Below are 12513 nucleotides of genomic sequence, written 5' to 3'. Positions count from 1 at the left end.
AGCCTGACCCTCCCCTGTCCCAGCTCCATGCCGTTCCCTCGGGTCCTGTCGCTGTCCCCAGAGAGCAGAGCTCAGCGCCTGCCCCTCTGCTCCCCCTGTAAGGGAGCTGCAGGCCGCCATGAGTTGTTTCATAAACCATCATGTGTTTTTTCATAAACCACGGTCATATTGTTGCCTTAGACATCTTTGTTCTAAGTAGGAGAGTCTATCTCTCCTAACATGAAAGCATTTACTTTGTGTTTTGGAAGTTCATGTATAGTATTACAAGTGTTTGGAACGCAAAATGAAGAAATGCTGCGTAGAAGCAGGAGTTCATGTTTTAAAAAAAAAAGTATGCACAGGCTATAATGTTAAGTAAGATTGAAGTACAGTTTTTGCAATTCGAGACCAGTTCTACTAAATACAAAAGTTTTGGCCACCTTTTAGTACAGTAGACAGGAAGCATGAATTCTCATCGTCCTTTGGGATTGTACTTGCTGTCTTCTATATTGGATATTCTGTGAAGATCATACACATTTCTACTAGAATTCTCTTTAAACAAAATAAATACTGAAGTTCATTTAACTCTTGATGTTCTGCAGGCTTTGTATTCAGTGCTTACAAAGATGCTTTAAATATTTTTTCAATTTTTTTACTATTTTTTTCCTGCACAGAGCCTTTGAAATTAAGGCTGCATAGATTGTGTGCAGAAATTTTGCATCTTCTAAGTTTAGATTTCATATCTGAACTTTCCCAAAACTATATTGCCCCAAAGCTGATCAGTCATATATGTTGTAAGTCGGTATGTCAAAAGCATTTCTCTCCTTTGTGAGATCTGGTTAAATAGAATATCTTTGCTATGATTGAGAAATTGATTTTCTTACAAATACTGAAGTTTCTATTAGTATATGTTACATCAATAAGGAATAGCAGTGTTTGATATTGCAACAGTAATTATGGTTGAGCAGCTTACACAGAAAGAAGTAATTTTATTCTTTGAAAACCGCTTAAAGTTAACATATAGCTATGATAATGTGGAAAATCTGTAAACACTTTTTTGTGTAGCTTTGAGGGTAGTATAGTGCAGGGAAGGCAAGCTTTCTCAACATATTTATCACCTTCAGTCATATTAGTCTGACTTCAATTTCAAAAATATTTATTGCATTTCATAATTTTCCTTATGAAATGGCTTTGAAACAGTTTATTCAAGAGTCTCTGTGGGAAGATACTAAAGCAGAAAAGCTGTTGATGAGGGCGTCATAAATCCACAATAGATCTTGCAGTTTGTGATGTTCTACCATACTGGAGTTTAGCGTATTTTGAAATCACGCAAGTCTTCAGCAGCTATTTTGTGCTTAATAGGGGGAGGAGGAGGAGAATGTTTGCAGGTATTTTATGAAATGCACACAAACTAAAATTAGTAGTGGAAAGAGAGAAGGTCCCATCACTGTTCATTACTACAAGACACGTTTACCACATGTTATGTAAATTCTTACAGTCAAATTCCTCTGTGTTCTGGGGTTTACTGACACAGATTAATAATATTTTCATTTTTCTCTTGAAAACCCTTTTGACAGAGTAACAACAAACCATAAGACTGGAGCTCTAGTTAGCAACTTAATCTGCACAGGAAAGCCTTGAAATGAGCCAGGTGCACGTGTTCTCAGGTATTTCAGTTAGTTGCTTCAGCTCTTGATAGCGGAGTGAAATAATTCAGCAGTGCAGGATATGGGAATTGGATAGTAATACTCAGAGAAACTTAGTTGTGTTGACATTTGTTTCACTATGCTTTCTGTTAGTGTTCTTTCAATGGCATAGTAAGGAGATGGTGAATGTATGGGCGGGGAATACCCGATGATGCAACTGATTTGTGTTGACAGATTAGTACATTTGAAAGCATTAGGGGTGGCTGAAATTCTGTTTTGATTTCTGAGGCTCAGGTTTGTTGTTTGTTTTGTTTTTTAACATAATACGTAGTAGAAGACGACAAAGTATTTAATTTAATTTTGGTCTTAATTTTCTTCTAGAACAACGTATTTTCTGGCAGTGGAATGACAAGAAGGAACACTTATGTTTGTGAACGTTCTTCAGATCGCTATTCTGCAATACAGAATGGGAAGGACAACAGGTATTCCTCAACTTTTCTTGCATTATTAATTGGGATATGCAAACTAAGGCATAGAAGTAGGTTATACAATAAATCAATACAAGCGTGAAGCATGGTGTAAAATACAAAGTTTACTGTGTGTTTTCACCTTTGCTTCCACCACAGTTTCTAGATTTGTGATGAAATTTAAAACTGTAAGTGTAGATCTGCCTTTGTCTTGTTTTTTTGGATCCTCTTTCAGTTCCCCATATAATTGCTCAAAAAGTGCTTTTTAAAAAAAAAAAAGTTCTTTTTAAAAAAGACTACAGTGATTTTCAATGTTTTTTATTGTTGTTATTTTCATCAGTGGAATGAATATACTCAGTTCTTTTTGAAAAATGAAGAATTTTCATTTGAGTTGTGTTTGGTGTAGCTGAACATCTTGTGCCATCATCAGATTAGTCTGAATCTGAAACCTTTACTTCTTTGCTACAGATATGGTTTAGCTTTGGGACTGTTGTTGCTAATATATTATTAATGCGATTTCACTTATGTTTGTGGAGGCAAAACTGTAGTTTGGCTGAAGTCATTTGGCTTTGTTTTTAAAAATTCATAACACAATAGTTCTGCTACTTTCATCCCTTCCTTGCCACTTAGGCAAAGCAGAAATAAAAATACTGATGGAAAGGAACTGTTATCTTGAAAGGTTCAGCTCAGTCTAGCAGTGGCTGGGGGAAAGAGCTGATGCAGAAGGTGAATATTTTGCTTGAAGCAGAGTAGCCTGTTCTGTTCTCTGTGGAAGGCAACTGCAGGCACTGCTGTGCGAGACTTATGCCTGAGGGACTCTGCAGCCCCAGGGGGCAATGCTGCTTTCTTCATGGGGATTTAAAAGAGCATAGTCTTAAATCTTGTCTCAGTCAGACCAGTAAGCTCCCGAGTGAGCTTTTACAGCTTTTTAAAGTTTTATTTCACTTACAATACTTATTTAAAGGTAGATTTGGGGGTTTTAGTTATCATTTGTCTGTAGGGTTTTCATCTCTTGGAAGACAGCCAGCACAGCAGCCCTGGTACTGATCACCAGAGGGTTTTTCAAATTCCAGTGCTGTCATTGTCAGAGGCGTTTCGTGGCATATTGATATTCTCCAAGGTATTGAAGATGTCTTTCAGAAATAATACATTTTTGTTGCTTGAGAAGTGTAGTACCAAACTTCATGGTACGCATGATTCCAGATGCATAGCTTTCCAGGGTGTGTTACCATGACAGAAAGCAAGGTGATAAAAATACGGACATGAGGCTAGCTATGTTTTCATTGCTCCATATAGATGTAATGCCTTTGTTTAATGGCTAAAGACATTTTGGCTAAAGACACTGTGGAGTACTTAATCAGAATTAAGGGGAACTTCTTTCTCTCCTGAGGATATTTTAACCACTGGCAGAAAATTCAAAATTTGCAACTTTTTGGTAAACACGTGGGGGGGGGCACATAATTCAGAATTGTTTTCATGGCTGCTGGGTGGTTGCTGCAGGTTGCTGCGAGTTGATTTCTTCCATAGGTCAGTGCTTTCTCATGAAGCCACATTTCCCTTAAAGTGCCTTGCAAAAGTCCGGAGGAAAAGTACAACTTGGGAGTGATTGTGTTTTAAAGAACTAAGTGACAATGTGACAGCAGTTCCAAGTAAAAAATGCTTTGAGTTTTAGGTGTTTAAGTTTTAACTGAAAATAAGAGTATTCACTTGGCAGGAGAGATTCTGTTTAAGCCTTTTTACAATATTTTTTTCAGTATTTTTTTTTTTTTTTTTTTACTATTTCCATGTAGCTGGCATAGACTTTCTTCATCACTTCAAATAACGTGTGTAAAGCTTTAATTGCGGTAGGAATGAAAAGGTCCAATTTAATATATATGGCAGCTTGATTTACACTTTCTTGTATACAATACTGATGAACATTTAATGGTTTACTCATGATTCCATATTCTTTACTACAGCTGAAGGAGGTAGCCTAGTCACTTTGTCTTATGATTATTTAAACAGCACTCACTATGTTTTAAAAGAAAAAATGACTAATCACTTTCCATAGGGTTTTACTCTAACTATTCTTTTCCCCTTTCGTTTGTCTGGCCCTCCTGCCTTGCTGCTGTGATAAAAGTCTAACAGAAATGTCTGCAAGTAGCACATCTTCTGCAGGCTCTGCAGTAGCTTCAGCTGTATCAACGCGGCCTCGACATCAAAAGTCTATGTCTGCCTCTGGTCATCCTATAAAAGTTACACTGCCAACCATCAAAGATGGCACTGAAGCTTACCGGCCAAGGTAACAGATTGTTTGTTATTTCTTTAATGCTTAAAAAATTGTGTTGCTCAGTTCGTTATATACTCCCCATATGTTTGTAATCAATTTAAACCTGGTGTGTTGCATTCTGTTTTGAAACAGTAGCTTTCTCAAGTAATATGGTGTGTTACAGATGATTTTAAACTGATTTTGATCATCACACGTTTGTGTACATTTAAAGAAGTTCCTTGACTGCCTCCCTCTGGAAGCTCCTGGAAAACTTTTCTAGTTTTAAATTTAACTAATTTGGACAGGACCATACAACATAGACCACCATAAATTCATACGAAATACCAACATGTTAACCATTTGGTTTTGGAGATTACTAAGCTTATTTCTATCTGAAAGCACCATAATGTAGCTGCTCTTACTATTAACTGCCCAAATAGCTTTAAAAATTTATTTGTGCCAGCTGGTTACTTCTTCAGAAACACTGAAGTTTTTGGAATACTTGTATGTTAAAGGTTTTGATTAATATGTTTTTTCAGGAAAAGGGCTGGGAAACAGTTTCAAATCTCAGTAAAGACTCTTACCTTTCTCCTTTGTCCTATTACTTGTGTATACTTTTCTAATTGCTCTTAATACGTGAGATAGGTGGATTCTACACTGAAAATTTCTCTTGATTTGTTTCCAAGCATGAATCTTAACAATCAATAGCGGATTCAAGTTTGAAAAAAGGGCAAAAAATTGAGAGCAGGGTTTTTTTCCTATCTTTGAGAAATGGTTGTCATGTAGGAGGGTTTCTAGCATAGCCTTTCTCTTTATTTATGCTTCTGTTTTCCCAGCAGTGCAACTCAAAGAGTGCCTGCTGCTTCCCCGTCTGCTCATAGTATTAGCACTACTACTCCAGACCGAACCCGCTTTCCTCGGGGGAGTTCAAGTCGAAGCACTTTCCATGGTGAGCAGCTAAGGGAGCGGCGTAATGCCACTTACAATGGACCACCTGCCTCACCATCACATGAAACCGGTGCTTTTGCACATGCTAGAAGAGGGACATCAACTGGTATAATAAGCAAGATAACTTCCAAGTTTGTTCGCAGGTTAGTACCTCGATTTCTAAGAAAAAAAAGTGCCCAGCATATAACTAGGGCCATATTTGCAAAGTCATTGAGAATTTCCAGTTCAACAGTCTGAATTAAATGTAAATTTAGTCATAATAATGCTTGTTTTGTGTTCCTTCCAGAACCTGCCTTGTACTTCTGTATCTACAGTAACCATTCATGTTTGACCAGCTATTCTCCTGTTCATTTATATTAAAAGAGCAAGAGAATGCTTCTCAAATGTTTTTTTCTTCGTGCTTTATAGATAAAGATGCTACTTTTAAGTTAAAATGAAATGAACTTAAATACTGAAAGCAGTGACTTAAAAATGAGTCATTAACGTTAATGATATTTTACTTTTTAACGATTAACTAGTGAGTCTGGGTGCAGTTTGCTGCAAGGGCTGTATTTGCAATGAATGTATTACTGTGCTTAGAGGGATTTAGTGTTTACAAATTATTTCAGGGAATTACATTTCTGTGAATAAATGAGAAGCTTAAAAGTGGGCAGAAATCTGGATATCTGGAAATACTAATATTTCAGTATTATGCAGCCTCTCATATCATGTTTTTGTGATACATTCAAAACTAAGTTCAGGATTCTGAAAGAAGAGAAAGAACACATGCAGTGGAGGTTCCTGGAACCACGTTCATTCCAGTGATGATGCTGGCAGTAATATCGTGAGGAGAGGTGCTGGGGAAGATTTTTAAATACACTGTTTGATTTCAAGTGGCTGTTTACTTAGCAGTCATAATAGCTTTCCCAAAAGAAGACTTAATTTTCAGTTTTCCTCTGACAGCGATTTACCTATAATTCTTAAGCCTATTCATGGATGTGTCCTTAACTGCTTTACTGTCAGTTTTGCAACAGAATTATGTTTGGGAAGCATCTATTTTCTTTGCAGAATCATACTGTTGTGTACTGAATTCTCTAGTTTTTGCATAAAAGAAGGATAAATTCAAAGCTAGTTTAAGCTTGTAGTTGCAAATTCGTAAGTACGAGAACATGAATTGCTTAAGGTGATGTTACAAGGGGATAAAGAGCAAAAGCTAGGAATGCAGCGGTGTTCCCTGTAAAAGTAACTTAACCTGGTCTGCAGAAATCATGTCAATTATGTCTTAAGTAATACCTCCTATAATGACCCCCTCCCCAAAAAAAAAAAAAAAGTATGTGAATAATTTTCTTGTTTCAGAAACCTGAAGATACAGCACTATGATTCTCCACTGTTGGTATCTCCAGCACTCACATAGTTGGGGGCAGGGAGTCTGTTCTCTCTATGAAGGATACAGTAAAGTTACTTAACTGTGTTGTCAGTTGTAGATTTCCAAATGTGAAGAAAGGTATTTTCTGATAAGTAACTCATCAGTTTCATGAGCAGAGGCTGGTTTTTGTGTTAGAACTCATTGCTTTCTTATAAAGAATAGAATATTGATTTTTTTTAGAAGAGGGATGGAAGGATTAACACAGTCATTACGTTAAACTGCAACATTACAATATTATTGTAAACTCCATATTTAAAATTAGCATATTATACATTATTGTTTCAATCAAAAGACAACACACATTCTGTAGAACTCTATGCAATTTACTGGTGTGCTTTATGCTGCTAAAAATGTCAAATGACAAATGTTTGCTTATAGTGAAGGCCTTAGTATTTTGCTTTGTTTTTAAATTTGCTGTTTGAGACTTATAATTACATACATGGAGGTTTTGTTCTTTCAGTTGGCATCACATAACTTGCATGCCTTTAACTTCTGTACTGTTTAGGAAAAAATGATTTAAGGCATATTTCGATTAGAAGGTGTCATGAAAGATTTTTTTTACTTTATCTTTTGACAAATGTAAATGTTTTCTGGGAAGTATGTAAAATAAATGCATAATGTTTAATGTATAGGGTATTGAAATATTTTGTATCAGTGTTTTATAACAAATGATACTTCTCTGATGTTAGTTCCTAAGGTATCTGTTTTGAAGGTATTAAATTAATTAGCTAATTATAATTGTGTTCTCAAAATGTTTGCACTGCAGCATTAGGAGCGTACCTAGGTTGCTTGTACAGCCTGTGAATGTTTTTCAAGCTGCTCCAGACTAAAAAGGCATAATACAAAGTAGTTCCTTTATAAAGCACAACCTGTAATTCAACAAGATGGAAAAGATATGTTTAACTTACAGCTCACCAGTAATCCTACTGAAGTCAGTATAACAGCTGATGTGCTTAAAGTTGAGCAGATGTTGAAGTAACCTTTCTGAACTGGGCCCCAAACATTTGGTCTTGCAAACTCTTAGGCATGCCTTATCTTTAATGATGTGAGTCTATTTAAGCGTGGGCATGCACCTAAGTGCTTTCAGGACTGAAAAGCCTGGCTCAAAAGGGTACAGAGTGGAGCCCCCCTGGACCACCCTGGCTGACTGCTGTTCCGTGCTTGCTGGACTTACGTGTGGCAATTGCTCTGTCTGCAGTAGGTTGAGAACAACATGTTAATTTTACCACAAGTTTAAAAAAAAAAAAAAAAAATTAAAATCTTAACTATTACATGTCAGAGCTGAAAGAGGTGAAGGTATCGTAAAGGAAAATTAAAATTACAGCTGTGAAAAAATACTATTAAACAGTATTAGGCTTGACATTATTATGCTGATTTTTTTTTGTTCAGTAGCTATTTAACATTGTACTAGATGTAGGTTATTCTTAACTTTTTATTTTTCACCTTTATCATTGAATCTCAACCTTAACTTTGTTTTGAGGGATCCAAGTGAAGGCGAAGCCAGTGGCAGAACTGACACCTCAAGGTGAGGAGCCACTATTAATACTTCGCTCCTAGATCTTTTGCATCAAGCTTTAAGTGATTTCTTAAAGATTTTAAATCAGGATGTAAAATAGAATAGTACTAAAGTAATCTGCATTTTAAAAATGTTATGGATTGGGGTGGGAGGGGGTTTTGGTGAGGTCCTTTTTACCCATCATTCTTGCTTTTTTGCAAAGTACTTTAATATTAAACTTAAGTATATTCCTTTGAATAATAATGCCCCCTGTAGGAGTAAACTAATTATTTAGACACTTAAAATCATGCTTTGGCTTATAAATATTTCATGGTGTTTACTTTTGGTTTCAGTAGAAAACGTAGTATAATTTGTGTGTGTGTTTGCATATATGTATATATTAAATTTTTACTGTACTTACATACTTTGTTTATTACTAAAGCTGCTGGTTGCCAGAAGTAAACATCCTATAGTGCCTGAGAAATGAATGCCACTTTGCCCTGAGAAAATAAGTGACATTCATACAAAAAAGAGTGGTGATTGCTAAATACTGAATTTGTATGGCAACTGCCTAACATAAATCTGTAGGTGATTCCTTCATATGCTCATTTTCCGATATATCTGCTCCTTTGCCATCTTTCAGCATTTTATTCTGCATTTTTGGTGTGCTTAGCATAGTGCGTAACTTTTTCTTTTTATGCTATCTGAAGAACAGGCATTGCAGTTTGCATTCTAAACTGGTCAAGTACGCAAAGTTGTTGACTTAATTTTCAAAACAGAGCCAGTAAAACTTTATTTAAAAAAATAAAAGCAGATTATTAATGGGATACATTATTTAATGCACAGCATGTTTTACCTACATTAAAGCCTACTAGCTGTATAGTCTTGACATGGAAAGGGGAAAGAGATGAATCAAATGTTGAAATGAAATTAAGTGTGAAGTTGCTTTCAGCTCTTGCTTTCATTCTCTAGCTTCCTCTACTTTTTGTCATCTTACATTGTCTGTTTTGGGCTAAAAGTTGTTTGAGATCCTATCCCTATCATGCTTTATCCCATAGTGTTGATGTGGTTCTCGGGGGTTCACAATGAAAGTTAAACTTAAAATGTTTATTTTGGCTCCTCTCTGAATAGCAACAGCTTATAGACAAAATGAGAGCAGCACCTTTCCCCCCCCACTTTCCCCAGTGATGGATGGGGAGGCATCAGGCATCTGAAATACCTGGGACAAGAACAGAAATAGTTGGCTGTGGAATGACTTGAAACTCTAAAATAGTTAGTGCTGTTTCTCAAAATGCTTTTTACAGTGGTAAGGAAGTGTTATTGCAAGAACACTTGCTGGGAGTTAATTACTTGGAATTTTTTCCAAGTCATTTTATCAGCTAAAAAACTTTGTGTCTACATGCCACTGTTTCTTCTGTGGGGGGGGGGGGAAAAAGCTGTTGGCTGGGTATTTCAGTGGTTGACAAGCAAGGTGTGCTTGTGGTGAAGCACAAAATGCTGCTTCATCAGCTGAAATAAAGCATATCATGATAAGGTCTCTGAACCAGAGAGAGGTCAAAAATAGACAAATGAAAAAAGGGGGAAGAGTGAAAAGGGGTGAAGGGGAATTAAGTGAAGACTTGTGAATTGCAGGGTGGGGTTATTTCCTCTGCTGCTTTTACAGTATGATTTATGCCTCAGGATTGTGTCCCTCAACTTTAGTTTTGTTGGTGTATGGCATGCTGCAGATCATGAAATCAGCAGAACTTCAGTCATGCTTTACATAGATTCCACTTTCTTTGGAGCAGTATGGAGTAACGTTTGTCTGCAGTTATCATTACATATGTTGTCATCAGAATGCTTTAGAGCAGGGGTTTCCAAACTCGTGTGCGCCATTTGCTCGTGTGCCCCCACTGGTAGCTGAACCAGTGCTGGCAGCAGCTCCCAGTGCTGTACCAAATTGCACTTGAGTGCAGGAGATGGTGCACAAGTCTTCCAATAGTACCCATTTAATGCTTTAGATTAGCTTGCATGTGACTAGTGTAGTGGTGTGTCAGTCGCAGTTTAGAAACCCCTGTTCAAGAACTATATTTCTCTTCTTTCTCTTGGTTGTACTGCTTTCACTTTTGACTGTTCTGTATGTCACTTCTTCCAGGAGTGTTTCTGGAGAGCCAAAAGACAGGGAGAAGGAGGATAGCAAAGATTCGAAGCCACGTTCCTTGCGGTTCACGTGGAGTATGAAGACCACTAGTTCTATGGACCCAAATGATATGATGAGAGAGATTCGGAAAGTGTTAGATGCTAATAACTGTGATTATGAACAAAAAGAGAGGTTTTTGCTCTTCTGCGTTCATGGTGATGCACGACAAGATAGCCTTGTTCAGTGGGAGATGGAGGTCTGCAAACTGCCACGATTGTCACTCAATGGAGTTCGTTTCAAGAGAATATCTGGGACTTCTATTGCATTTAAGAACATTGCATCCAAGATAGCAAACGAGCTTAAGCTGTAAAGAGAAACTAAATTTTCTGGGATCAGGGAAGATTCATACATGATCTACACTTTGAATGTACTGGTTACGCCTAATGTGATTGGCCTGTGAAACTCCCCATGTAGAAATTGCCCTTATTGCAATAAGGTTATACATAGTTATTCAAGAATTGTAAAGTTAAATCCAGTATGACCTATATTAAAAAACTGTAGCTGAAGAAGTTATGTTCACATGTACAGGTAAGTATATAGAGCATTCTGTTCATTTTATGTTCATAGAGTTGTATAATAAAAAGATGACTGCTTAAATTCAGATCTTGTATAGTTGTCTAGATTTCTGCACAGAAATGTATGTTTGATGCTTGAGTTGGAAAAGTTCTTCTCTATCATTTACATTTTTGGTGGTTTTATAAGTCTTACCTTTATCATGCGTTTGTTTTTTAAAAAGAAAACAAAAAAGAAAACAAAAAAACAAACTTGTGTCCTGAGTCAAATGCACAAAAATAGTTTTCACAACTGTAGCATGACCACTTTTAATTATTTAAAGATTGTTCGTGATTTGAACCAAAGTCGATGAATAAATCGGCTTTTGTTCTACACAGGACTGTTCCTGCTTATCTTTGGCTCTTATTCTTGTTATTGGACAGTGTTTAGTTGAAAAATACAAACGTTTACAGTGTTGGCACTTACAGTTTAAAAACTTTGGTTTGCCTTGGGCCAGCTCAGAGCTATGGGGGAACAGAAACCAGGCGTAAGTGATGTTCTGTCTGCAAATTATAGTGCTTACTCCCATGGCCCATTAACAAATGTAGCACCAAAATGGAGAACCATAATTATTTCATTTGAATATCATGGTGTAAAATATCACTTGTTTGCTGCCTTCAGAATACTATAAATTCCATTTTATGGAAGTATATTAATATTGGGACTGTTTAATAGCACAAGATAATCTGAAATGTTGACCAATTGTATACAGTTAATAATACCACCTCAGGAATTAGCTTGGCTTTTGGAATATGTGCCCCCAAAGAGTACATGCAATTCCACATAATATTTTACAGCTAAACATACATTGTTTATAATGATAAATCGTTGATTTATGCTTTTGTGGTTGTACAGTTTGTTCCCATGTAACCTGTTTGTGTTTAATATTTTACCAGATTTCTTGTATTTATTCCACATCATTATGCCTGTAATGTGCAGCTTTGTAATTAGGCATTTGCCTACAGAAAAGAAAAAAAAAAAACACATTTTTTTCCTTCATAATTAATGATTATAAACTATGTAAAACCACTAGTACTGGTACATTTTAATACTTGTTATTTTGTACTGAATTAACCATAGAGGTTGGTTGTGCAATGTTATTTAATGTCGTAATTACTGTAATATCAACATATGGGCCCCATCTGCACACTCTTGTGAAGAATAGAAAGTTCATTAAGAAATTGTCACTTTAAAAAATAAAAATTAAAAAAAAACTGTGGTAAACTCTGTAACCCTAAGTTAGAAGGCTGTAAGTGTAGTAAGTGTGCCATTCAGTAATGGCTTCTTGACCGAGATGGACTTTACATACTGTACTGTGATGTAGCTTTCCTCTGTAACAGTTATGTTCTGAAATGGACGTGTATTGTTGCCTTAGAAAAAGGGTGATGTTTGGAAAGAAAGAACTGTAGCCCCTTTTTTTTTTTATCTGATGTTCATTGAAACAAAATCCGATGCAAGTCATCTTGATTCACTGGTGCACTCTATTAAAACTTACTTGAACAGTTCTCATACTAAAATACCTGTTGTTGGCCCTTTATAAAAGTGCAATATTTACTGCAGTTAGCCAGCGTAGTCTAGAGGTCTCTGATTGCAG

The 12513-nt window shown here is 36.3% G+C and overlaps 1 protein-coding gene across 9 annotated transcripts in view; it reads left to right on the top strand.

Annotated features, from left to right (window-relative positions):
* MARK1 (microtubule affinity regulating kinase 1) overlaps positions 1-12426 on the top strand; it is a 58222-nt gene extending 45796 nt beyond the window's left edge. For 3 of the 9 annotated variants that reach the window (XM_035559931.2, XM_035559912.2, XM_035559894.2), the window contains exons 14-18: positions 2007-2107; positions 4212-4373; positions 5177-5431; positions 8174-8218; positions 10323-12426. In XM_035559931.2, the coding sequence (XP_035415824.1) occupies positions 2007-2107; positions 4212-4373; positions 5177-5431; positions 8174-8218; positions 10323-10677 (918 nt within the window). In that variant the 3' untranslated portion in view covers positions 10678-12426. The remainder of the gene's footprint in view (positions 1-2006; positions 2108-4211; positions 4374-5176; positions 5432-8173; positions 8219-10322) is intronic. The other 6 variants (XM_035559950.2, XM_035559923.2, XM_035559903.2 and 3 more) reach the window with 4 other exon arrangements.
* The last annotated feature ends 87 nt before the right edge of the window (positions 12427-12513 follow it).

The sequence above is a fragment of the Cygnus atratus genome, chromosome 3 (assembly GCF_013377495.2).
Source record: "Cygnus atratus isolate AKBS03 ecotype Queensland, Australia chromosome 3, CAtr_DNAZoo_HiC_assembly, whole genome shotgun sequence".
Lineage (NCBI taxonomy): Eukaryota > Metazoa > Chordata > Aves > Anseriformes > Anatidae > Cygnus > Cygnus atratus.
Note: the sequence above shows the minus strand (reverse complement) of the source record. Positions and strands in the feature narration are given on the sequence as shown.